Source organism: Marmota flaviventris, chromosome 17, assembly GCF_047511675.1.
Source record: "Marmota flaviventris isolate mMarFla1 chromosome 17, mMarFla1.hap1, whole genome shotgun sequence".
NCBI lineage: Eukaryota > Metazoa > Chordata > Mammalia > Rodentia > Sciuridae > Marmota > Marmota flaviventris.
In genome coordinates this window covers 67,429,823-67,456,880 of record NC_092514.1, presented here as the reverse complement: position 1 = coordinate 67,456,880, position 27,058 = coordinate 67,429,823, and the positions used below count along the sequence as shown (strand labels likewise).

At 46.3% G+C, this 27,058-nt stretch overlaps 1 protein-coding gene across 1 annotated transcript in view; it reads left to right on the top strand.

The window, feature by feature from the left end:
• Positions 1 to 27,058, top strand: part of Fam20a (FAM20A golgi associated secretory pathway pseudokinase) — a 49,460-nt gene that overhangs the window by 12,034 nt on the left and 10,368 nt on the right. Inside the window, exons 2-3 of the mRNA XM_027946311.2 lie at positions 25,479 to 25,663; positions 26,372 to 26,422. Of these exons, the coding sequence (XP_027802112.2) occupies positions 25,479 to 25,663; positions 26,372 to 26,422 (236 nt within the window). The remainder of the gene's footprint in view (positions 1 to 25,478; positions 25,664 to 26,371; positions 26,423 to 27,058) is intronic.

Below are 27,058 nucleotides of genomic sequence, written 5' to 3'. Positions count from 1 at the left end.
GGTAACTAGCTGGACTTGGAGTCAGGAACAACAGGCTCTTGATGTAGGTTGTGGAGTCACATGGAATAGACTTGCAGACTCAAAGCCACTGACCACTGTCCAGAAAAGGGCCAAAGGTCCAAAGGCCAGCCTGGATTCTCCTTGGATTATACTTTTGGATCTGCTATGACGAGCCGAAGGGTAATCAATCATCAATACACCATGGAACGTGTCTGCAAGTTTGGGAGCTGGAAAAATATTCAAATGGATTATAACCAAATGGAAATCATCCATAAAGCAGCCATTGGATGGTTAATTTATCAGTGGCCCCTCCAGTTGATTGCATTGCAAACTGAACACCCCAGTTCACGGTGAGGCGGCATTCTGCTCTCTTATTAACCATGAACCCATTAAAAGGTGGGAGAAATCAGCCAAAAACGATGAGCTTGGATTTAGAGCAGTTGATCGGCAGCCCTTGTTTTTTGGCAGTCACAGAGCCAGTGGGCTGTTAAGGCCTCCTGTGGTTTGTGATAGTAAAGCCATTTTTATCTGCATGCGTTAAAAAAAAAAAAAAATGTCTTTGCTCTTCATGCGTCAGGCAGGGGCTGCTGTGCCCAACTCATCCAGAAGAATTATTTACTCATGAAGGTATAGATTCAGAGGCTGCTGAGTCAGGGTAGTTGGGGCCCACTGGAAAGGATTAGCCGGCTCCTTCTGGTTCTCTGGCTCTTCCTGTCCAATCCCCCAGCCAAAGGGGCAGACAGCGGCGCTCTCTCTCTCTCCAAGCCCATCAGGGATCCTAACGCCACTTGATGCCCTCTTGTTTATTGATTTGCTTCATAATAACGTCACTAGATCATAAGCTCCGTAAGGATTTTGGGGGGGTTGAAAGATGACTCTAAATAAATAAATAAATAAGATGTATCCATGTCCTAATCCCCAGGTGCTGTGACTATGATCTATTTGGGGAGAAGTTCTTTGTTAATATAATTACCTTGAGAATGGATTAATTGACTCAGGTTGAGAGAGGAATTATTCGGGTGGTTCCCCAAATTCTACACCAAGTGTCCCTAGAAGAGAAAGGCAGAGGAAGATCAGACACAGACAGAAGAGGAGACCAGGTCATCGAGAAGGCAGAGGCTGGAGTGAGGGGGCCACAAGCTAAAGGGGGCACCAACAGCCACCAGAAGCCGGAAGAAGCAAAAATGGATTCTCTGTCAGGGTCCTCAGAAGGAGCACAGCGCTGCCCAAACCTTGATTTCAAACTCTCCGACTCCAGAACTGTGAAAGAACACATTTATTTTAAGCTACAGGTGTGTGGTCATTTCTTGCATCAGTCACGACATTAACAGAAGAAAGGAAGCGTGTTTGCCCTGGTATCTAAAAATATAGTAATAGGCCCTCGATAAATGTTCAGTAAATGAATAAAGAGAAGTGCTTAAACTCTGGGTTTGAATCCTGGCTCTTCCTCATAAGTACTACGATGCATGAAGCTTGTTTCCTCAAGCCTCAGTTTCCTGGTCTGTGAAGTGGGATACCTACCCCGAGGTATGACTGGGAAGCAGAGTCAGAGTTTGTAGATAATGCACAGAGCTGGATTCCTCATTCATTTGATGCTGAACCACCAGCAGATGAAGGATCACTTGTTGGTTATTCTCTTGTATCCTGTTAGTCAGCTTTTTATCACTGTGACAAATAACCTGAGAAAAACAACTTAAAGAAGGAAAAAATTATTTGGGCTCATGGTGTCATAGGGTTAGATCATGGTTGACTGGCTCCATTGCTTTGGACCTGAGGTGAGGCAGAACGTCATGGCGGAAGGATGTGGAGGAGCAAAGCTGCTCACTTTGTGGCAGCCAGGAAACAGAGAGAGAGAGGAATGGACCAGGAAAAGACAATAATCCCAAGGCCATGTCCCTAGTGACCTTCTTCCTCCAACCATGCCCACTGCCTACAGTTTCCACCATCTCCCATTAGTCCACAGAGCAATTGATGGGTTGACTCACTGAGGAGGTTAGAGCCCTCATGAGCCAACCACTTCCCCCAAAGCCCCACCTCTGAACATTGCTTCCATGGGGACCAAGCCTTCAACACGTGAGTCTTTGAGGGATACTTCACATGCAGACCATAATAGTTCCCTGAGTTACATGATTCCTATTGATATCCAGGCCCCTGCATTTACATTCGATGCTCTAGCTGCTGATGGAGAAGCAGCATCCGTGGTCTCCCAAGGCCAGGGAAAAGCACTAGTGCTTCCCGCCTGGTCATTGCCCTCCCTTGACCTAAATGCAGCTGGTCTTTCCAGACAGAAAACACAAGTTGATCTCCCCTCCATCACTGTGATGTCAGATACCTGGTGATTCCAGGTGGGGAGAAAACAGCATCAGTCTGCAGTCAGGGCACCTGTTTCAGAAACTATGCACCCCCACACAATGCACACACGCACATAAGCACGCACACACATATGCACACGCACACACACATTGCAGATTCTAGGTCTCCTCTGTTTTGTTTTGTTTTTTTTTTCCTTGCAACAAAGCATGTATTAAACGGGCTGCTGTCTGTTCTTGGGAGACCTTTCCCCTCTAACCGTGCTTCTGGAGGGTTGGTGACATGGCTGGCAGCTGACCCTTGTCCCGCACTTTGTGCTCAACACAGTTTTTACCCACTATCTCATTTGATCCTCATGACAACCCCCTAAGTAGTTACCGTCATTATCCTCATATTCAGATAAAGGAAGTGGCTCCAAGGGGCTGGGGTACACAGGAATTGAGATTTCAACATCACATCTTTGGGACTCCAGAGCTGAAATTTAACACTGAGTTTAACTTCATCTTGTGTCTTAAGCCGGGTCCTGGAAACATATAGGAGACAAGACTTGCGCTCAGGAGGTTTAGTGGGCAGTGCTGTGAGGGGTCCAGAGATTAGTGAGGCAGCATTCTTCCAGAACCTTCTATATGATAAGGTAGGCGGCTGTGGCCTTTCTGGAAGGCAAGTTGGCAATAATCATCAGAAGATTTAAAAATGGTCCAAATCATGAATCTTTCTATCCTATACACAAATTTTTTAATACCAAAAAAAAGTGTTTGGCTTCTTATAATCAGAAGGAAAATCGTTATAGGTGGAATCTCTCACCCATAGTCTGATTTCACGCTTGGGTTTGATCACGGTGCAGCCACTTACTAGGAGTGCCACCTTGAATGAGTCATCCGTGCCTTCACCTGACCCCCTGTCTTTACCATGGCAGGGATAACGATGACATTACTGACCTCGTAAGGAGTTTCTGTGAGGGTTAAATGAGCTGAATTTACCAAGTGCTGAAAACAGTGCCTGGTGCAGGATGAGGCTATGCTGTCAGCCCGCTGTCCTCCCTGTTGTCACCTGGAGGCCCCTCTTGGTCTTCTTCCTCTGCAATCCGATTTTTGCTCACTGGGACAGAAACCCCTGTGTCCCCCCACCCTGGAAGGGTGCGTGATAAGCCCCATCTTGTTCAAATCCTTCCCAGCCCACTGGAGCTCAGAAGCCCCACATCACCATCTGGAGGTCTCACTCAACTGCGGGGCCAGCAGGGCTCTGGCCCTGTGAGGGCAGTATGGGGTCAGCACCCAGTTAGACCAGAGTGGAAACAAGGGGTCCATTGCAACACAGCATGAAGCCATCTCTGAGAAGGAGAAATAATTGTATTTTTTACCAGAAGGGAAGTGCATGTTGGGAAACTAGCCCATTTGGCAAAACCTCACAAAATCTTGGTACAGTCATTGCTTTCTCAACAGCAAACAAATAAGCAGGTTCAGCGATTCTCCCACCACACCACCATCACGCTCTTTAAGGAGTCACAATCAAAATTAAAATTTATGACAAAGCATCACTTGCTCTGTGGCCACTAGGGAAGAGCATAAAAGGGTCAGGTCAAAAACTTAGCTTTGAGTCCTTCTTCTCTTGCTCTATTTTATTTCATGAATCTTAATTTCCTTAGTTTGCAGGGCCCCAGGGGGATTGGAATAAGGGACAAACCCCTCAAAATACCTTTGGATTAAGCTCTGCACACATGCACATTAATAGTATTAAATAAAAAGACATATCATGTGTGTTTAAGCACCAAGAGGCTGTAACAGAGGCATTACAGAAGTGTCTCCGGACACTGTCAAATGTCCCCAAAGGTGCATTACAGCTCAACAAAATCCATGTTCCCTTATGGAGTCCCAGCCCCCTTGTAGTTAGGTGGGGTCACATGACCAGCTGTAGCCAATGGGATGCCAGCTGAAATGAGGTACATCACTTCCTTTGAAAGAATTCAGAGCCAGTACTGAACCCTCCAGTTCCTCTCTCTTCTTTCCCTGATGACCGTGAAGGTTACAAGTCGGGATCTTGGTATGTCCATCAAGCACGGTCCCTGAGTCACTCTGTAGAGCAGAAGCCCTACTGACCTTCATTAGACAAGTAGCATAGTCGACAAATAAGCCTATGTTGTGTGAAGTCACTGAGATTTCAGGATTGAGTTGTTACTGTAGCAGAACCTCACCTACCCTGACTAACACAGCAGGTAAATAGTACAGATGGATTTTGCTCTAGTAACTCAAGCAAGAAAGAAATATAACACTGATTTATCTTTCAAAAATCGAATCAAATGGGATCCTAAGCCCCCTTTTAGTTTAGATTGGGTGGAAATTCAATCTCAGTCACTACCAGAGCTCCTTTCCCCAAGCCCCTTTAGAGTAATTATCTGAGGTCTGGGCAGCATGACATTGGAAGGAGCCCATCCCTGTTCCATCACTGGGGCTCATGCAGGTGGGTAGCTCTGTTGCTTCTGTGTCAAGCTCCAGCACAAGATTAATTTGCTGAGGCTGGATTTCTGAGACCTAAAATGTGTCTTCCTAGGCATTCGCCAGGCATTCTCCATCACCACAGGTCATGTCCAGGAAACAGGCCAGACAAGGACCCCAGCCAACTTTCCTTCCCTAATCTGAGAATCTTCATGCTTCCCCCAAATGTTATGTTTCTTTATGCACTTCCTGCTTTCTGCCAAATCCCCCTGCCTGACACTCCTTCCCTGGCTGTCCCTGAATCATAAACACCATCTGAGACAAGGAAACAGGCCCAGCTACCCTCTGAGGATCGGAATGGGGAAAATTCTGGAGGAACAAAAAAAATACATTAATATCTCAATTAATTACCTTACCATATGGTTGACTGCTCATGCTGAGAAGAAAAATAAGCCAGAAAAATCCACAATTATTCTGTTTGTAAATCAAGTGGAAAAAAAAATAATATCATTCAAATTAGTACTAGCTCACAGGCCAAGGACTTGGAAGAATTTAATCTGGGTGAACCACAAGGAAATCTGCTGATAAACTATGAAAATATGTGCCCCTAGCCGAACACCCTTTTGCGATCGCCCACATTCAGATTCCCCACATTCAAATCTTTATCTCCTTCCAATGCCCATGCCTGTGTGGTAGGGAGTGAGGCAGAGTTCCAACACTTTTAAAAACAGACGTATTCTGGTAAATTATTGATCATTAGAGGACCCAGGGTGTGGGTTTTTAGACCTCCTGAATTCTCTTGGTCCACTCCCAGTACTCAGGAAAATGGTAGAGGAGATTCATGTCCCTCCAATGATTCAATGTTGATGGCGTCTACTAATTGTGTGTGTGTGTGTGTGTGTGTGTGTGTGTGTGTGAGAGAGAGAGAGAGAGAGAGAGAGAGATTGATTTTAGAATTGTACAGTGAGTGGATGAAAAGTACCAAAATTGTGACATGTAAATAGATCGACGCCGCATCTCTTACAAGTCACACGTGTGTTCATGTCTTATCAATGTGCATCTTAGGTGGGTTATGAGTCTAAAAAGTAAATGCCTGCTGACTCAAATGTGTGTGTCTTTCTCTTAACAATGAAGTCACATTTTTAATTTTTGCTGTGTCGAAGATATGGAAGGAGTCTCGGAGGCCCCGAGGAAGGCTTTTATGCTGTCTATGGAAAATATTAAATAGCATGGAGTCCAAAATCCATCATAGCAATTTTCAGTTGTCATCGGAGGATTAAGTGCTTAATTTGCTCATGAGTCTGTGGCGCTAGCCCAGGGTTTCTAACCTCAGAGTTACTGACATTTGGGGCCGGGCAATTTGATGTTGTGTGGATTTGTCCTTTGCATTATAGGATATTTACAGCACCCCTTAGCACTTCCCCCATCAACTGTGACAACCAGAAGTGTCTCCGGACACTGCCAAATGTCCCCAAAGGTGCGAAATCACCCCTCGTTGAGGACCACAGGTTTACACTGCCCAGTTAACAGTCCTATGAAAAGACATAGACTGTGGCCCGGAGGCTTCTGCTCTGTGAATCATCCCTTCACAATCCGCTGCTCAGTCTGGTGGTAACATCTCCTGTTTCTGGAAATGGGTGCGTGCAACAGAGAATCCGGGGGTGGCCCTGTGCCGTGCACGGCAACGATGTAAGAAAGCCCCTCTGAACTGTGGCCCCTCTCTGAGCCCTGACTATCTTTTTTTTAATATTTATTTTTTAGTTATAGGGTGGACACATATCTTTATTTTTTTAATGTCATGCTGAGGATTGAACCCAGGGCCTCATGCGTGCTAGGTGAGCACTCTACCTCTGAGCCACAATCTCAAGCCCCAAGCCCCGACCATCTTTACGTGCAGCACCCCCAGAGCCTGCAGCTCCTTCCGTACTTACTTCTGCTGAGCCTGTGGTGTCTGTAACCATTTCGATTCTTAGCTCTACGGCCAGAGAATAGAATAGAGTGGGCTAGAATCCCGGGAACATTGCCCGGCTAAAAGGAAGCTTCCGGATCCCTGGCGTGCCTGTGGGCATCATTCTTTTGCTCTCCCCGAGGAAGTCCAGTCTACCCCCAACTTCAGCACTTGGTTGGAAAGTTGCTGTGGAGGGAGAGATGGAGGTTTCTCACTGAAGTCACAGTCCCAGCCCCTGGAATGTCCCTTCTAGCTTGCCATAGTCATCTAGCTCAACTGGGGGCCATCTAGACTCAGATCTGTCAGGCCATCCAAAGTCAGCAGGGGCTGAGCCAAATGGGTGACCCTGCCACCTTGACAAGACCATGAAAACAAAAAAGGCCCCATTTTGAGTCTTGAGGAACCAGGTCTCCTAACCTTATCTCCTATTTCTGCATCAGTTAAGCAAGTTCCTTTATCCCTGGTCCCCAGCGACCTGTAACTAACATTTCTACAATCCCCCCTGGCAAGTGTCCGACAGGCATGTACGAGGAGGCTGTCCCTACCTGGATGGCTTCTCCACGCACCATTTATGGACCTACAAGTCCCTCTCGTGGGGAGAAGGCTGGGACAGGCAGCAAGGGAGCCCAGGCTGGTAACTTCCGCCTGAGGAGCCTGAGGGGTCAAGGAGCAAGGGCCATGGTGGGTCGCAGGGAGGTGAAGAGCTTGTCCTGAAAGCCAGTCACCTCTCGCCAGCCAGGGGACCTTGAGCGAGCCAGGTCAGTCTCCGCATCTGTGAGACGGCCAACAGCGGACCTGCTTCGCGGGATGTTTGGAAGGAATGATGGATCAATACAGGTGAAGGGCTTCACCACGGGTCCCTGCGCAGAGCGGGGGGGCCCACAGACATCCTGAGCCAGTAAGAGCCCGAGGGGGAGAGTGAGAGCCCTGGGGACAGGCAGGCAGGGGAGGGGTGGAGCCCTCAGGCAGGACCCCTGAGTATTTGTTCCCTGTCACTGTGTGTCCTTACGGGAGCCGTCTATTGACTGGCCATCCACTCACAGAGCTCACTGTCCATCCCTGTTTCAGAATTTGGGATGAGATGGAGAGGCAACCACCCCTCCCCAGCCTGCCACCACCCACCTCCCCCAGCGAGAGTCCCCAGGCTCAGGAATGGTGGCTCTTAGGGGATGCCCTTTGAACTTGGTCTCAGGAGCAGCAGCGCCCAGGGTCCACGTCATGCCTGGTGGCTTCCCCCAGCTCCACCAGCTACAGCGCCAATAGGTGCTGGTCTTGGTCCTCTACCACCGCCATCACACATGGCCACAGGCTGGATGGCTTAAAACAACCAAAGTTTATTCTTCTACGTTTCTGGAGGCCAGAGTCCAAACTCAAAAAGTATGCAAGACTGTGCTCCCTCCTAAGGCTCCAGGGGAGGACCCATTTCTTGTCTCATCCAGCTTCTGGTGACTCCAGGTATTTCTTGACTGTTCTCACTTCAAACCTTTCTCTGCCACTGGGGTCACATTGCTCCTTTTCTTCTATGTCCTCTTCTCTGTACACATCTATTAACCCAGGGACACTTTACCACTGAGCTACATCCCCGATCCTTTTTACTTTTTATTTTGAGACAGGGTCTCACCAACTTCTTTAGGGCCTCCCTAAGTTACTGAGGCTGGCCTCTGAACTTCTGAACCTCCTGCCTCAACCTCCTGAGTCACTGGGATTTACAGGTGTGTGCACCTGTGCCCAGCTTATAAGTGTCTATCTTATGAGGGTACTTATGATTTCATTTAGGGCACACCCAGATAATCTAGGATCATCTCACCATCGCAAGATCCTCAGCATAATCATATCTTCAATTCCCTTTGGCCATATAAGATAACATTCACAGTTTCCAAGGATTAGGGCATGAGTATCGCTTTGGGAGTCATTATTGAGCCTCTGGTAGGGCAATACTAGGGAATGCAAATTAGAACTCTTGTTCTCACCAGATAAGCAGAACTCAGGCAAATGGGACATTAAGCAGAAATTTCAAGTATTTCTTCACAGTCCTCTTTCCCCACATGAGGCACAGAGGTACCTATGTCAATGGAGAAATCATAGTAATAATAACTCACATAATCAATTATCAATCCATGTAATCCTCACTAAAATCCCATGAGGCAGGTACAATTATTCTCCTTTTCAAATGGGATAAGGCACAGAGAGATCAGATAACCTGCCCTGGGTCACGCAGCTATGAACGGTCAACTAAACCAGACTTAGGTACCTGTCCCACCCTCCCTATCTCTAGATTTGCAAACTCATCAGTAATAGTGACTCTGATTTACAGACACAGTAGTTCTGCCCCCATCACCTCCTCCTAGAGATCAAGCTGACTCACGAGCTAGCTGGGCAGAGACCCCTTCGGGGCTGTAGGGCAGATTCCCAAGGGTGGGCACACCTTTGTCCTGCCCGCCTCAGCGGTCGTGACATCCACTCCACGTTACTGCTCTGACGTTCTCTTACTCAGGAACTGGCTGGAGAATCAAGACGGTCTGTTAGATAAAGCCCCTGACTTTCCTAAAATAAGGTGCCTGAAAGTGACATGCCAGGTGTTCAGGAAATATTTCTGGAACACAAATCGCAGTCGCCCATCCGAGGCAGATTCGTCCCGAAGCTGACAAAGCTTCATCCCTTGCTTCCCCCGAGGGTGCTGGGAGCAGCGGAGTTGGGATTGAGAAGTATTTCTACTAAGTATGAGATCTCAGAAGTAAGGGCAACTTGATGATCTACTTCTTATTCTACATGCAGTCAATTCTTACTAATTCATCATCTTGTACGCTTCCTAAGGATGTCCTCCCATATCATAGGAGCTACAGGTCCCCAAAAACCTGAATCCTACTTTTTTTTTGTCCTGGAGAGACAGAACAGTTCGTCTCAGCCAGGAGGGAAGCAAAAACAACTCTGAGAAAATGATTTTTCTAACACCAAAGTCAAGGATAAGAACATTGAACTAGACATATGGATCAAAGAGATGTAATATTTAACTGAAAGCTAAGCACCGTAGAAACCCACCATAATGCTTTTATAATCTCCTTTATAACAGAATACGTCTGGAAGTTCATAAAATGAGGACGACCCACCTTAGGAACTCTAGGCTAACACAGAGGGAATTCTGGTACAATTTCTGTGCTCAAGAGATTTCCCCCACCCCCAGCATAACTTTTGATACTGGTGTTTTGGAATGTGATGGAACTTTCTACAGCAGGAAACTTGTCTGGGCGGCTAATAATCAGTTATTTATAGAGCATTGATTGTCTGCAGAGCACTTTGCCAAATACCAAGGAGGATGCGAAAGAAATTCAAGTTAGAGCCTTGCCTTCAAGAGTTTAGAGCTTAGTTAAGAAGAAAATATACGACCCTGAGCCTTTCACTCTTTGTCTTCCAATGTCACATGACCAGCAAACTGAGCTTACAACATGAAGAATTTTGCCTCCGTGCCTGACAGTCCCATCTTCCTGCTCAGGGTCCCAGGCCGCAGTGACCAAGGTTCCACGAAGTTCTGCAGGTCATCCATCCTCAGCCAGGTGATGGGGCAGGAATACCCATCCCAGCTCTCCATCTGGTGCAGCACTTCCTAGAATTACTCAGGAACGAACATCTCCAGGAAGTGAACTGTGATTCAAACAATTAAGAAATAGTTCAGAGATTATCACCAAATTCCTCCCCAGGGAACCTCAGTGTGAGCTCTCAAAGTAAAGAATGTTCCCCTAACAGCTTGGTAGCCAGTGAGTCTAGCAAAATATAATTTCTGCAGCATGCAACTTAAAGAGCAGTGCTCGGGAGAATTTGGCACCATTGCTCTTGAAAGAGAGGTTTGTAGCCAGATGCCAAAGGCAGACTAGTTATGTCAACAGAAAGGACAGAAGCTATTTCCTATTATCAGGTTAGTCCACCCTGAATCAGGAGACCTGGGAGGTTTAAGAGAAGGCATAGTGGAAAGAAATAAGGAAAGGTAAGATTTCCGGATACTTTAATATAGCCAACATCTGATATCCAAAAAGCTTGCAAGGCTACTTCTCTTATTCTGGGGATTGGAGTAAGCCTGTGATTCCCACTAGTGTCTTTTCAGAAAAATACAGAGGATAGTTCTCACAGAGCTGTGCATCCATGGGGAGTGAGATAAGGAGCACATTCCTCCACCCAAATGAGTTTTGAGCCAAATGCTAAGGAGCCAGCGTCAAGCAAAAACAGAAATAGACTCTGCCCTTTGGGTGCTTGGGGTGGATAAGCACATCCAGTGAGAAATGGTAATGAAGAATGTCTGCAGGAGGAACACACCACACACTGGAGCCCAGAAACAGGGACAAGGGACCTCATGCAGACTTCCAAGAACCTGAGACTCAGGCTGGTAGGCAGAAGAGAAATGTATAAGAGGGGAGGAAAGCGTGACCCAGGCTAAGGAGAGAGCATGTTCCCATGAAGGGATCACTGCCTTTGTAGCTGAAGTAGAGGAACAGGGTCCAGACCAGTGAGTCCAGTAGAACTTTCCACAATGAGGGACGTGTTCTACGATGACACTGCAGCGACACTTGGCTCTATAAGCAGTTCAGATATGGCTACCATGCTGAATGAACCAAATGGTTGATTTCATTTCATTTTAATGAGTTTCAGTGGAAACAGCCACATGAGGCTGGTGGTTCTCACATTGGCCAGTCCAAGCCCTGCAAGTGATGTGAGAGAAGCTTGTCTTTTTGACGGTACAATGAGTGGCTTCTGAGCAGCTGACTGGGTTAGGATTGCGTTATTGAAAAAGCCAGCATTTTGATTACAATCAGAACTGATTAACAGGGATCTCAATGGGCATATTCAGGTAGGAGGCTCTTGGAGGAGTCCAAGTAACTGGGGTGACGATGGTAGCCATGAGATGGGTGCACAGATCCAAGAGCTATTAAAGAAGTAACATCTACCTGATCTGTTGATGGAATGGACATTGTGGGAAGAGAGAGAAATTTCAGGGGAACTCCTGGGATTCTGGCTCAGCCACCCAGATGGATAGTGGTGTGCATCAGCACCTTGAATCCCTTCCAAGCTCAGTCCCCATCCTCCAGCTTGGGTATGATTGGCTGCTAGTGGCTAAGACACTGGCTTCACCCTGGAGGAGATCCAGAAGTACCTGGGAGTTTTGCTTTTTTTTTCACATTTAGGAGAAAAATAGCCATGGAAAAGAAGTCCCTGAAACCTATGGGGGAAAAGAGTCTTTGTAGATGTGATTAAGGATCTTGGGATGAAGAGATGATTCTGATTGTCTGGGTGGACTTGAGCAAGAAGAGGGAAGATTGAGGCAATCACAGGGGCAGAGATTCCTGATGCAGCCACCAGCCAGGGAGCACCTGGAGCTACCAAATGCAGGAAGGATTAAAGAACAGATCCTCCCCGGAGCCTTCAGCAAGTGAGCACTCCTGGCAATACCTTGATTTGGGATTTCTGGCCCTCAGAAGTGTGATAACAAATTCCTGTTGTTTTAAGCTACTAACCTGGTGGCGATTTGTCTTGGTGATACTGAAAGCTCACTCCCTGTCCCCAGTGCTTATCCCAAAATGAGGACAAAGTTTTGAGAAAAAGGAGAAAGAAGTTCTGAGGCTTTCCTAGCAAAGGAGAGACACAGGGGACTCCCATGGCAGAGGCTGTGATTCTGTCAGGGGAACAGGGGGCTTTTAAAGAGGTGATTCAAAGGCTACACTCCAGCTGTGCCCTGTTGGGAGTCACATTTGCATTTGCAGCCTGAGTGACAGCTGTTTCTTAGATTCACAGATGTCAATTTCCAAGTCCAGACTCCTCCATTCCTGTGGTCTGTGAGCCAAAGGATGGATAACTCAGCCTAGGATTGGAAGAAAGTTAATATTGTTCCCTCTCCCCCATGATTAGGGAAGGAGAGAGCAAGAAGAAAAAAGAAAAAATATATATATCTGTTTTAAAGGGCTGGGGATATAGCTCAGTTGGTAGAGTGCTTTCCTCACATGCACAAGGCCCTGGGTTCAATCCCAGCACCACAAAAAAAAAATTGTATATATATATATATCCATTTTTAAAATAAGCCACAGTGGCAGAGAATCAAGGCTTATATTCAAAGCATGAAATGAACAGGACCCCTGAAAAGTGGTAGCCACAGAAAACTAATACATTCCCCACTACCCCTTCCCCCAAGGACAATCATAACCAATGACTGACCAGAGTCCCCAGGTCTTGGGTCTCAACGTAGGGCAAACTTTTAGGTACAACAAGTTCCCGTACAAACCAGACCAAGTCTGGGACTTTGCCTGAAATGACTCCTTCATCTGGTTTCTTCCACCTGTCCTGCTTCTCTCTTTCTTATCAGTTTCTCCATGCCATGACTTCCTAATAAAGCCTGCTCCTAAACCCAAAGCCCAGGGTCAGCTCAGGGGGAAGCTGACCTAAAATGGGGGATGGGGGTGGGGGGTAGGGGCCCTCCACTGGGCAAAACCCACAGCTGAGGCCCAGGCTTGAAGGGAAGAACGTGAGTTCGGTTTTCAGCATTTGAATACCAGAGCTTCTAAAACAGGTGATGCAAGACTGTGACCCAGGCTGGCCCGCGACCACCTGTTTTGGAACACAGCTGTATTGCAACCTGCTCCACCGGTCATTCACAGATTGTCTAAGGCTCTTCCTGAGGCAGCAATGACAGACTTGAATAGTTGAAACAGAGATTGTAAGGCCCAGGAAAATATTTGTTACATTGTCCTTCAGAGAAATAAGCAACTGGATATTTGCATCCAGAGCTCCCAGGGCTGGAGGGATAAATCTGAGTGTCGCACATACAGGTGGTAATGCAAGCCGTGAGTGTGTGTGCAATCGTGGCAGAAGCGAGGCTAAGGGAGGAAGGGAGAGAGTCAGAACAGAGCCTCAGGAATTCTAGCATTTCATGATGAAGCCAGGAAAACTGAAAGAAAAAGAGAAACCACGCATCCAGAGATTGCAGAAAGAAAATCAAGTGAGTTCCTTAACATTTATGAGACCAGCATACTGCCCACTCATTTTTATGTCTTAGGACAAAGTTTTTCTTTTCTCCTGGAGAATCAACATTTCAAATTATCCCTCAAAAGAAATATGTTACCTCCAGGACATTGGAAGTGATTTTTACATTAACTTATTTAAAAGTTACTTTGTCCTGATGCAACTAAAAATGTAGCGATATACCATATACCTATGCCACGTCCTCTTCAGAATGATCTGGTGATGTTCAAATCATAAAGGGATACCTAGTCCTCCCTAATTCTTCTGATCTTTGCCGCCTCATCTCATAAGAGTTCTCTTATGTAGAAAGTCCTCTTTGTAGACAACTTGAAGTGAAATGATCCAAAAAAGACCAGATTTATATGGGAAAAAGTTGATGAATCCATCCCAAGTTATAGTCAGGAGTAAGAAGTTCTGCTTGCTGTTGCTCAGCAGGTGGTTGCAGATAACAATACTGTATTGCATATTTCAAAAATCTGGGAGGATTTTGTGTGATTTCATTATAGAGAAAATGCTAAACGTTTGAGGAGACAGATCTGGCTACCCTGATTTGAACATCACACAATGTGTACATGAAGCATCACGTGGTACCATAAAGATACATTTTTTTGGTTTTACGTCAGTTTAAAAAAACTAATTTTGAGAAGAGAAAATGAAAACCAGTTTTGTCTTGAATTATAAACTACCAAAACCCTGAAATATTTTCTAGCCCCCAATACCAAAAATACATTGAAAACACAGTAGCAGCATATGTTTGGTACACAGCTCTATTGGAACTCGGTGAGTTGAGCGCTTCCAACTTCTTTCCATAAGAAATATAAGTACCTTCTGTGTGCAAGGTGCTGGGTTCTGTTTCGTAAGGGGTGCAAAGATAAGACATTGCCTCTGCCCGCCGTCTGTTAGAAGGAACGAGAAACATGTCTAAATCACTGCTGCTCAGAATGTGGCAAGAGCGACAGAAGACATGGGAGTTGCATTGGAATTTGAGGGAGCAGGAGAGAAAGATCCTATCCGGTTGGAGATTGGAAAAGGTTCAGAGAAAAGTTCCAGGGGAGTTTGGCCCTGAAGGTGGGGAAGGATTTCTGGAGATGAAAATGTGGGAGAAGGCATTCCAGCATAAGACAGGATGAGAACAGGAAGCGGAACTTAGGCAGGAGGAGAATGGATGGAGGGAGACGGAGAAGCAGAAGAGGATAATCTGGGGGATGCTAGAGCAGGGGCTTGGGGCCAGTGCTCATGACCTGCTGAAGGACTGTATGGGAGGCTCGTGCTGGAAGCTGGGCCTTGGATAGTTAATCTGGCAGTGATGAGACCCAGAGTGGGGAAGGAAAAAGGACCACGGTCACAAATGTCAGTTAAAAGGATATTCTGCTATCCAGGTAAGAGGGCTGCAATAGGGCATAAGCAACAGGAAGAAAAGGAAAAATCCAGAGGCTGTGCATGGAAAACTACAAGATTTGGAAAGAAAAGAAGTCAAAGATGTCTGCACCTTGCAGCTGGGGAACCTCAACAATGAACCAGAAGAGAATGCACAGAGGCCTGGCTTTCCCTCTGGCTCTGATCCGGGGTCTCCACGGTACCAGCCATTAAAAAAGTATTGTTGTGTCTGTATTTTCCTCGTCTGGTACCAAAGTTATTCCAAAGGGCCTGCCCCCAACCCACAAGGGACACGTGAATATAATAAAAGCATCCATGCCCCAAACCAAGTGGGGGAGGGGATGTCAACCCTAGTCCTTGTAAGACAAGGCAATGTCTTGTCAGGGAGGTTTTCCACATCTGAAGCCATGGGCTCAGTGACTAGGAGTGTGGGGAGTCCGCCCAAATCTCTGAACACCTTCCAGATCCCTCCTGAGCCCTCTGAGTCACAGCTGTCTCCCCTCCACCTCGCACAGCACCTGGCTGGTTAATACCGCACCCCGGTGATTCTGCCCTCAGGAACCTGGAAGGAAACAGGATACAGGTTGGCACCTCTCACTCCCCATATTCCAGGAAGAATAGGAGAACCCAGGCTTCCTCTTGGTTGGTCCAAGCTTCTCCGGGCTTCCCACCTCTCCCCAAACCAGCAGATGCCCCCTCCTAAGTCCCAAAGCCAGACCCACCTGGGTTTTCCCCGCTCATGCCTTGAACTTGGCTAATGCTTCCCTTGCACACAGAGAGACCGCAGACAAGCTGCGGCAGGACTCACAGGTCCGTTGTATGAGATGTGCCAAGACATGCAAATGTGGTATCTAGTGCAACCCGATGACATAGAGGTTGTTCCCTCGCTTATGAAATGTTCCAAGGGATTTTTTTTTTTTCTGGCTTGCAACACTGGTTGGTTTCTATTTACCTGGTAAACTGTGTTTTTGAAAACTTGACATCCCTCTGGTTTCTAGTCTTTATAAGAATTAAATAGCAACCGTTCTGGGAGGGCTCCCACACGGTTAGTTGGTACTGCGCTTACTTCTTACGGCATACATGGAGGTAGCTATCAGAATCCCCATTTTTCAGAGTAGGCAAACTGAAACTCAGAGGCTGGAAACCACTTCTTAAGACTAAACCTTGTTGTCAGCCTTCTCATTTGCAAATTGTGGGGAAGAACACATCCTGGAGCAGTGGCTATAGGACCATGGGAGACACTGTGTACAGAGGCAGGGCCCGCCCATCCTCAAGGTCGCTCTGCCTGTCAGAGGCAGAACCAGGACTTCCTGACACCCACCCCGAGTCCCTTTCGATCATTACACTCTTAATTAGTTCTTGCTCCACTTGCTGTGCACCCGTGACTTGCTCACCTCATTCCATCAGGGGTGGGACCAGGTCACTGTCATCAAAAATAGACCTCGTGTTTTGCTTTCGTGCTGTTTATTTTTCATTTAGGGGAATCGGAGAAAGGTCCACGCTGGAGATGGCCCTAGGAGAGGTTTGGAAGTGAAGACGGGTATAAAAATGGACCCGAGTCTTAGAAGCATCCCAAGAAAAAGATGGAGGGAGATTTAGAGAGAGGAAGAAAGCAACAGTAACTAACGCAGCCTGGAGATGAAGCAAGGGTTCAACGGGACACTGGGTGATGGCGTGGCTGCTGAGCACGGCAGCTGTCACGTCTGCTGTCATGACAGATGAGATTAGGGTAGTGGTTTTGTTGAAGGAAAAAAGAAAATCTCTAATGAATTTCAGAGAATTTCTTAGACGCTGTGGGGTGCTGTCCCTCCACAGCCTGGGTGGCCTTATAGAAGGGGAGCTGCTGCCATCTCCCAAACGCCAGCACAAGTGTGGGATACATTGTCATCTTTCAGAGGGCCCTTCCAGGCCACCAGAGGAAGGGTGCTCCATTCAGGTAGCTGGAAAGGCCACACATGGGGGCCAACTTGAGGCACCCACACGGTGTCAGTCAGGCCACCCTGCCCCCTTGTTCTCGTACCTCACCTGTCAGTTCTGTTTCCTCAATGGCACCCGGAGGAGGCAGGTTTGTGGCCACCAGAAGCTCCTCTGTTAGCCTCTTTATAGCTGCACATCCCAGAAAAAAAAAAAAAAAAACAATATAAGTAAAGTCAAAAGCAGCCAACAGAAAATCTATTTGCAATTCATAGAGAAAGAGTAATTATTCTAATTGTAGAAATTCAATAGAAAAAAAAAAAAAAGAATGAACAACCCAGCACAAATGTGGTCAAAAGAAAAACAAACAACTCAGGAACTTATGAAAAGATGGTGCAGCTTCACTCCTAGCAAAACAGAGGCCAATGGAAAGTACACAGAGATACCACTTTTCACCCATTAGATTGACAAAGATCACAGAGTACAGTAACACTTCCTGTCTCATACCATGCCCAGCCCCAGGGCTCAGGGTTGGCCCTGGTGGAGGGCAGTGGGCAGTTTGGCAATATCTGTAACAATTAAGAATGTACTTAGGGCTGGGGATGTGGCTCAAGCAGTAACTCACTCGCCTGGCATGCGCAGGGCGCTGGATTCGATCCTCAGCACCACATACAAATAATAATAAAGATGTTGTGTCCACCGAAAACTAAAAAATATTCTCTCTCTCTCTCTAAAAAAAAAAAGAATGTACTTACCTTATATTGTGCTATGTGCATGTATAGATATATCCCAGTGAATTCCACCTTCATGTATATCTATTAAAGCACCAATCAAAATAAATAAATGAGTGAAAGGAAGACCAACCGGTATAGGAAGGGAGGGAGAGAGGGAGGGAGGGTAAGGAAAGGGGACATCAGAGACTGAAATGGAGAGAAATAATCCCCATGCATGTATGATTTTGTCAAAATAAACCCAAATGTTATGTAAAATTATAACACACTAATAAAAGAGAAAAGAATAAACCCATCAATTACACTTCTAGGAATTTATCATACAGATTCACCCTCACACTTGGGAAATATCATGCATATAGGCTACATGCCACACCATTGCTTGTCATAACAAAAGTCTTTCTCCTCTCTCTCTCTCTCTCTCTCTCTCTCTCTCTCTCTCTCTCTCTCTCTCTCTCTCTCTCTTTCACCAAGCATTAAGCCCAGTGCCTCACATATACTAGGCAAGCACTCTACCACTGAGCAACCTTAATTACCCAGGTTGCCAGAAAATTGTAATCCTCCTGCCTCAATTCCCTAATAGCTGAGATTTCAGGCACGTGTCACAGTGTCTAGCTGTGATCTCTTCTGTAACAGCACTCGTCCCAGCCATGAGGGCTACACTGTCATGACCTAATCATTTCCCAAAGGTCTCACCTCCTAATACTATCACCTTGGAATTTGGTTTCAACGTGTCAATTTTGTGGGGACAAACGTTCAGACCATAGCAGCTTAATTATTATGTGATTTGCATATACCAGAATATTATGCAGCCTTTACAAAGAATAGCATTCTGTATACTGAGTTGTAAGACTGCCAAACTTACTCACAAAAGAATAAAGCCAGCTTCAGGATACTTTTATATTATCATACACGTAAAAATAAAGCTGGAAAGAAACAATGAAAAAAAACTTTGCAACATGAGTGGCCTCTGGAGAGAAGTAGATTCATGGGAAGAGAGATGGAAAAATTTCTGAGATTTAAAATTTTGAATCATGTAACTGTTTTTATTCAAAGACAAATAAGTAAAATCAAACATTTTTCAATGCTCTCTTTTTTCTAAAAGAGGTGCTGCTCCTTTCAGGGAACAATTTCCAAGGAAAACCTCAGCGCGGCAGCAAGTAAGAGCAGAGGGAGTTTTACTTCTTCCCTTAAGGTCACAGGACTTAGAGCTAGGGGTTCATTTTTATTGATGCATCAGTCATCAAAACTTTGTGCTTTTTTATGGTATATACTACCTCTTTAACTTTAAAAGTAAGGTTATCTTAAAAACCAGGATTATCTTGGCTGATATTGTACCTAACTACATAGACATTTATCTTCTATAAATGGGTTTTTATATATTGTTTTAAAGTATGATGCTATTTACTGTTTTCATATTGATTTGCTGTTTTAGAATTCTATTTCTTTTTTTCCTTAAGCATAAAAAACAGGTTGAGAAAGAAAGAAAGAAAGACAAATTCTCTATATGTCACCATTTTTATTCCCTGTAGGCAGGCAGCCATGTCAGACAGGACAGAGCTGGAAAACAGTTTTCCTGAGAAATAACAAAAGCTCTAATTTGAAACATTTGCAGTTACCATGGTGTAAATACTCCAACCATGGCCGTTTCTTTTGGGGTTTTGTTGTTGTTGATGTTGTTGTTTCTTTTTGTCAGACTGGGGAGTGAACCCCGGGGGCACTTGACCACATGCATGCCCAGTCCTTTCTGATTTTAAGTTACCTGGGTGGGCAACACCTCCTCGCAGGTTGCCCGCCCAGAGGCAAAGAGCATTCAAGCAAAGCTTCACAAGAAATCAATCCCTCTTGCGAGATCTGCCTTGACCATCTAAAAAAGAAAAGCAGAAGACACAGTGAAACTCCTTCTTCCCTCTCCACACTCCCACCCCGAAAGAGGTGACCCCAACTCTAGCAAGGGCAGAATAGCAAACCAGAGAGTCATGTGTCCCCACCCAACAATTAATGTGAATGTTTTTAGAAGCAGTACAAACTAGTCCAGAATTTACCATCAATTTGACACCCTTTTTAAAAAAATTTTTAATTTGGATCATGTGTCCCCCACTGGTGGCTATAACTAGAATCCATTAGGTATCGGCTCCACTGCAGAAAAACCCACCTCCTCCCAGCCCTTTCCCAAAACCGGGCTCGGGCCGCATAGTTGTTTTTCTTCCCTTTCCTCCCCGTGTTCTGTGCTGCTGTGGTTCAGGGTGACTAACTTGGCTAAGGACTTTCCACTCTTTACAGCAAATTCCCGAGAGACTTTTGCAGTCATACAACCTCAGCTTCCAAGTCGCCCTGGGAAGCAGAGCTTGGCCAGACGATTTGTTAAAATAAAAATAAATGTTAACAAAGTCAGGAAAAGTTGGCTGGAGGCCCGCAGACCTGGTCAAGAATTCACCCCTTCCCTTGATTTTTCATAAAATTCTATCTCTGCCCAAGTTTAGCATCAGTCACTTTAAATGATTATATGAACAGTAAAAATCGCTTCTCTGCCTGGGTGGGGAGGGGGCAGCTGGACTCTTGGGCCTGCTGTCGACCTTTAGGGGCTGTGTAAGCCACCGTTCCCCTTGTGGGAGAGAAGGTCCAGCCATCTTTCCTTCTACTGCTCTCAGAGACCAAAACCTTAAAATAACCGATGGCTCCGTTGCTTGCCCTGTGCCCTTGTTTGCACACGAACCCAGAGCTACATGTGGGGGAGGGGCCTTAATATTTCTGTCTTGTTGACAGGCCTGGCTTTGCAATTGCTGTAACAGAATGGAGCAGATAACACACTGGCTGTGGAGCTCTGTAACTGTTTTGGCCCAAGCAGGATATTTTTAAATTTGAGTCAACATGGGTTTTTGGGTTTTTTTTAAAGGAAGTTTCAAATTCTGATCAAAATCTGGGTTTCTAACTCCTGTTGTAAACTCAGAATAAGTGATTTTCCTGGAATATGCTTCATGAGAAAAAGACCTCATTGTGTACACAGCTCTAGTTCCAAAATATAGATCAGTGTCCAACTGGAAACACATGTTTGATGAATGAATGAATGAGTAATGTCAGGGCATGATTCCTGGGAGCTGAGAGTTGGCAGTGGCTGTCCCCCTTGAGGTGAGGCCTGTGCGCTCCAGTTTGACACACTCTCCACCCCTCCTTGTGGCCTTCGGCCTGCACTCTTTGCTCATTTCTGCTCCCTGCCTGGCTCCTCGAGGCATTTAAATCTGTTCATCTTCTCCTCATGGTGATTCTGCAATCTACATCTCTCTTGTTATATGACCCTGGAGAACTCATAAATTTTATCCAAAATTGATGAACCCCTTCCCTGACCAATTAACATTCTAAAACTTATTTGCACAATAGTTTCCTACATTAAAGAAAAAAATATATTACTTAGAAGCCCGGCAAGGTGGTGCATGCCTGTAATCTCAGTGACTCGGGAAGCTGAGACATGAGGATCGCTAGTTGGAGGCCAGCCTCAGCAACTTAGTAAGATCCTCAGCGACTTAACAAGATCTTGCCTCAAAATGAAAAAACAAAAAGAGCTGGAGATGCAGCTCCATAGTTAAGGGTGTTTAGTTAATATTACACACACACACACACACACACACCCACACACACTCACTACTTAGGGTGTTTTCTTAAATAAAAACATTTGCTTAAAATAAAGGTATTTGGTTTTTTAGCCTCTTTGTGAACAGAATATGTGTGTTTTGTGCTACTCTGTACAGATTGCCACAGACTTAGAGACTTAAAGAAATACCCATTTGTTCTTTAGCTTAGAAGTCCAGGGCAGCAGGACTCATTCTCCCCTAGAGTCTCACGAGACCCTAAAATCAAGGCATCTGTTGGTCATATCTTCATCTGGAGCTCAGGGGTCCTCCTTCGGGCTCATGTCTGTTGGTAGAATTCTATTCCTTGCAGTTGTCAGACTCGTCCCCAAGAAGCAGTCCCAGCTCTTTCTAGCTACTCCTTGGTCCCTGCCCTTGGCTCACTCTACCTTCAAGGTCAACAAGAGTTTGTCAAATCTTTCTAAGGTTTTCTCATTTCTCTGCCTTCTCTTTTTGCTAGGGGAGACTTCGGCTTTTAAGGGCTCCTGTGGTTAATTCAGGCCCAGCTGGATAATCTCCCCACATTCCACGGTGGTGGAATGGGCGTAATCATGGGCGTGAGGGCTCATCACAGCCACAGGTTCCGGGAATGAGGTCATGGAGTCTTGGAGGCCGATTTTGGATTCATAGTCTTTTTAGAAATATGAGATGTAGTTTCCCCAAAATTATTCGGTCTGCCACAACATTAGTAGAAAGAAAGCATGTATAATGCAAGTCGTGATCATTCTGTTCTCCTCTGCCCTGGCAATCCACAGCCGAGGCATTACATTTTGTTCTGCGTGTCAGAAATTGGAGGGAAGTAAATAAATATAACTCAGTCCTTACAAGCTGCTATAACAAAATCCCATAGGCTGAGTGGCTTCCAAACAATAGAAATCCATTTGTCACGTTCCTGAAGACTGGAATTTCCAAGATGAGGTATCCATGGGTCAGAGTGGGCTGCTGAGGTGTCTGATTGAAGCTGAAAGACTGAAATCCAATTCCTTGGCTTCAGATCTGGTGTCTGATGAGGTCCCTTTTCCATGACACCTGACTTCTTTCTAGAACATGGCATGTCAGAAGATGCAAGAGATCTCTTGGGGCTCTCTTTCCTAAGGCCACTAATCTGATTCAGGAGGCCCTATCCTTCAACACCTAATCACCTCCCAAAGACTCCTCATCCTGATGCTACCAGAATGGGTTAGGGTTTCAACATGTGAATTTGAGGGGGTCATGAACACTCAGTCCATTGCAATGACTAAGACTCCACCCCCAGGTCTGTGAAGGGAGTCAGAAACTTAGGCTTAAGATGGAAGGATGCCAAGGTCATTATGAGAACTATCTCTGAATATTTTAAATGGTGTAATATAAGAGGGGGATCCTAAATCTGGAGGGTAAAATCAAAACTCACTGGAGGAAGCAACGGAGGGAAGTTGGGCTTATTGTTGGAAAGTGCTTTCTAATAGAGCTAGACAGATCGACTGCACTAGGCTGGACAGGGCATGTCCCTTCACTGGAGCTGGTCCAAGATAAGAGACGACTTCTTGGAAGGAATGCTATGAGGAGGAAGGGAAGCTGGGTTAATAGTCTCTTAGGTTTGTTCCAGCCCTGAGGTCATTGCTCAATGATGGCCTCGTGATTTTCTTTGCAATTGCTCCTGGAGTCCAGTTCTCTGTCTCCAGCCCCTCTACCTGGTGTATTCGTGTTTGCTCTCAGTCATGACGTCAGATGCCACAGTTTGAAACTTAGCTCCACCAGGTTTTCCCTCCCATGGGCCCTTTTCAGAATCAAGTTTGAGTCATTAAGCAAAGGGCTGAAAGAAAAGAAGAAATGGTTGTCCCAGGAAGACTCGGCAGATTACGCAAATCCACAGGTCCACTGCCAAAGGAGCGCTCTCTCTAGGAAAGACCATTGGGGGTAAGACCTGGAAGGAAAAGATAAAACCAAGGATAAATAGAAGGAAAAAACACAGGCAGGAGAGAGGGGACCTATTTGGGATCATGCCATCAAATTAGGTCCATCTATAGGGTCCTCGATACCAGTGAGATTAAAACAGGAGGAATAAGGTCAACGAAACAGACTCGCGGTTAGAAATTCCGTGGAAGTTAAGAACCTGGTCTTGGTACGATGGCAAAACTTCCAGGGTGTGAAGTAGGTAGCCTGACGTGGCTCTGGGTGGGAGGCAACTTGCCTTCAAATGAACTATGGCTCAGTGGTAGAGCACACGCCTCGCATGCTCGAGGACCTGGGTTCCATCCCCAGCACCCCACAAAGCAAAAAACACCAAAGGTGGTCATGGAGATCCAGAGGGGTACAGGGGCAAGAACCTCATCACCAAACTCAGGAAAGCCCCAGCTGACATCAACAAGCTGAGATTCGGTCTCTGAACAGGGACGCCCAGAGAAACCAAGTCTGGGTATTGAAAGGCAGGTTCCTGGTCACAGTGTGCTGAGGAGAAGTCTGATAGAAACTGGAAGATGGAACCCAAATCCCGTTGTGTAGTGTTTCCCTCAATGAAGACAGAATCCAGAAGGCCTGCCAACTCCAAAGAGTTGGGGCAAGAGGTGGAAGGTAACTAGGTTCCTGATGACCAGGGTGAATTGTCCCTGGCAGCTCAAAAGACTAATGGAAACAGAATTTGTAATTGCTCTCTTATGTATAAAAGATAATGAGGGACTCCTTCTTTGTCTCTGCAACCTCCCTTTGAACTGGGGAGTTACCTGTGCAGGTACAGAAAGCATAGATAGGTGTCTTATAGACAACTCTTGGCACCTCTGCTCATGCTACTCTGCTCTTCACCCTCCCTGGCTGAAGAAGTGCTCTAGTACCTAGGCCAAGAAAGGGACTAGGAGAAACCCACTCAGTCAGGCATCGTCAAGCATGCCTGTAATCCCAGTGGCTTGGGAGGCTGAGGCAGGAGGATCACAAGTTCAAGGCCAGCCTCAGCAAATTAGTGAGGCTCTAAGCAACTTAGAAAGACCCTGTCTCAAATATAAAAAGTAAAAAGGTCTGAGGCTGTGGCTCAATCCCCAATACCAAAAAAAAAAAGAAGCCCACTCTCTGAAAATGATGTCAAATGCCATATTTCTTTTTAAGAAGAAATATCCTCACCCATTTCTAAAATAACAAAAATCGGAGCTGGGTTTGTGGCTCAGAGGTAGAGTGCTCACCTAGCATGCAGGAGGCACTGGGTTCGATCCTCAGCATCACATAAAGTAACAGAAAGATATTGTGGCCACCTATAACTAAGAAATAAATATTTTAATATATCATAAAATAAAATAACTAAAATCAATAGCTGCTCAGCGTTTGTTCACAGGTTGAGCGAGTGTCCTCTATTGACCAGCTGGGGGTGCAGAACTAACATGTATCTTGCTATGGACTTAAGGCTTGTGTGTCCCCAGTGTACTGGTACTTGGAAGGGAGGCCTTCTGCTTTGCTCCAATTATTTCATAGATGTACAATTTGTCTCCCATGCTAGACTCTAAATGGAAACACCATTGTTGTCGCTTTTTTCTTTTTATCCTTGCAAAAAAAAAAAATAGGCTACCAAGAAGAACAATCAATAAATGGCTAATTAATTCTTCTTTTCCTTGATGCCATATTGATTTCTCCAACTCAGCATCCAGCCCCTCCAAAGGACCTTCCCTGTATTCCCCTTCATTCTCACCAATCACCTTCTCCCCTCCCTCCCGACTCCCTGGGTCATAAAGTATTGGGACTTTTTCATGGAAAGGGCACAGGGGTGTGTCCTTGAGAGCCCGGGTTACATGAGTCCCCTCGTTCTTCTCTCAGCCATCTGCCTTTGTCCTTCACAGGATCTGTCATGGCTTCTAGGTCAGCTTTGGTGTATTTGCATACATGAATGTGTCATTGTGCACGTGTCACGGTGCATGTGTCACGGTGCATGTGGCATTGTGCAACTGTCTGTGTTACCAGCTAGCTTATAGGCTCTCTGAGGACCAGGAGGGACCAGGGGCTCTTTGTTCCCCATGGCGCCCTGAGCACAGCACAAGGCCTGGCCCGCAGGAGGTGCTCAACGCACTTGTTGAGTCCGTGAAGGAATACGTGGAGCTCCAGAGGAGCTGCTCCGGTGATGGCCCCACGTTCTTTCTTCTTCCAATTTAAAAACATAACCAAAAATGCTCTGTGGCTCTTTCAGACGACACAAGATTTACAGAGAGCAGTTGAACCTCACCTCCCTGGAGCCCCCGCTGCAGCTCCGAACCGAGGCCAGCTGGGTCCAGTTCCACCTGGGAATCAACCGCCACGGACTGTACTCCAGGTCCAGTCCTTTCGTCAGCAAACTCCTGCACGACATGAGGCACTTTCCCACCATCAGTGCCGGTGAGGGTCATGAGACAGGGCAGGAGTGATTGACACTCTCCCGGAGGGGCTGGATTAAGCCATCTCAGGCTGGGACCCAGGGTGGAATGTTAAAGGGTTGCCACTGTCACATGATAGACAGGTTAATAAGCAGAAAAACACTTTCCTCTTGAAAGAGATCTTCTAACCTTAATCTCATCACCCTCCTATAATGGAGGTATGAGAATGTGTTCTGCACACATAATAAAGAAGGGCGATTCCTGCCGTTTTATTGAGTGCTCCTTTGGAACCAGGCAATGTATTTGCTCTTCTGCAATGACCTGATGACATAGACATTATCATTGGAACTTTACAGGCAGGAAAACTGAGACTCAGAGAGGTGCAGTAACCTGACCAAGGACCCAGTGCTGGAGCTGGGATTCAAACACAGGTCTTCTGACCGCAAGTCTGTGCCCTCAAGCACTATGACAGTCTATGTGATGCAGCAAATTATTAGCAGAGACCAAATCAGACTGGGTCTTCCAGCCAGCTGTGGATGGTTTGTGCACTAGAGATGACAGGGACCAGGATGGAGCAGGGGGGGAAACTGTGGGTTCTGGGAGATCCCTTCAGAACAGTCAAGGCTAAGACCTCCAAGCTGCATCCCCTCCTGGTATTGAGGGTCTGTCCCTAGGTGGTCACTCTCCCAGGATCCTGGCTAGAAGCCCTCACTGCCCTTCTCCTTTGCAGATTACAGCCAGGACGAGAAAGCCTTGCTGGGGGCGTGCGACTGCACCCAGAGTAAGTTCCTGCCTCTCCCAGCCACATCCAGCCCCCTCCCTGTCACAGCCACTGGAACCCCAGCATCCGCTCCAATGAGGGCTGTCCCTGCCTAATCCTAAGAAGTCAACATTTCTGCCCACCCACCCACAGAAAGAAAGGCATTTACGGGGCACTCTGGTGCAGGATCTGACTGATCCAAATGCCAGCCAGGGACAAGCTTCACCGGCATCACCGGGGAGCTTGTAAGAAAAACAGAATCTCGGTTTCCAATCTGATTTATTGAATCAGAATTTGAATTCTAACAAAATCCCCGATTGGGGGCTGTTTTCGAATTTAAAAGGGGGTCGTGCCTGACAGTGGTTCGTGATGCTGGCAACATATCCGAATCACTGGGGAAACTTCTCCTCCTCCGGAGGTTTGGGTTCCACTGCAGAGGGTGAGGCCCAGGCATTTCTGTTTTAAAAGCTCCAGGTGGTTCTAATGCAGCCAAGGCTGAGCCCCCTGGGGTAAATGATTAACAGAACGGAAAAGCCAGGAGCGTAGCAGCGTTTCCCTCTGGGGAGGCTGGGACCTGGTTCCAGGTGGGCCTGGACACTGAACCGCAGGCCAGCCACCTCTGGCTGCAAGTGGCCTCTTCTTCCTACCTCAACTTGA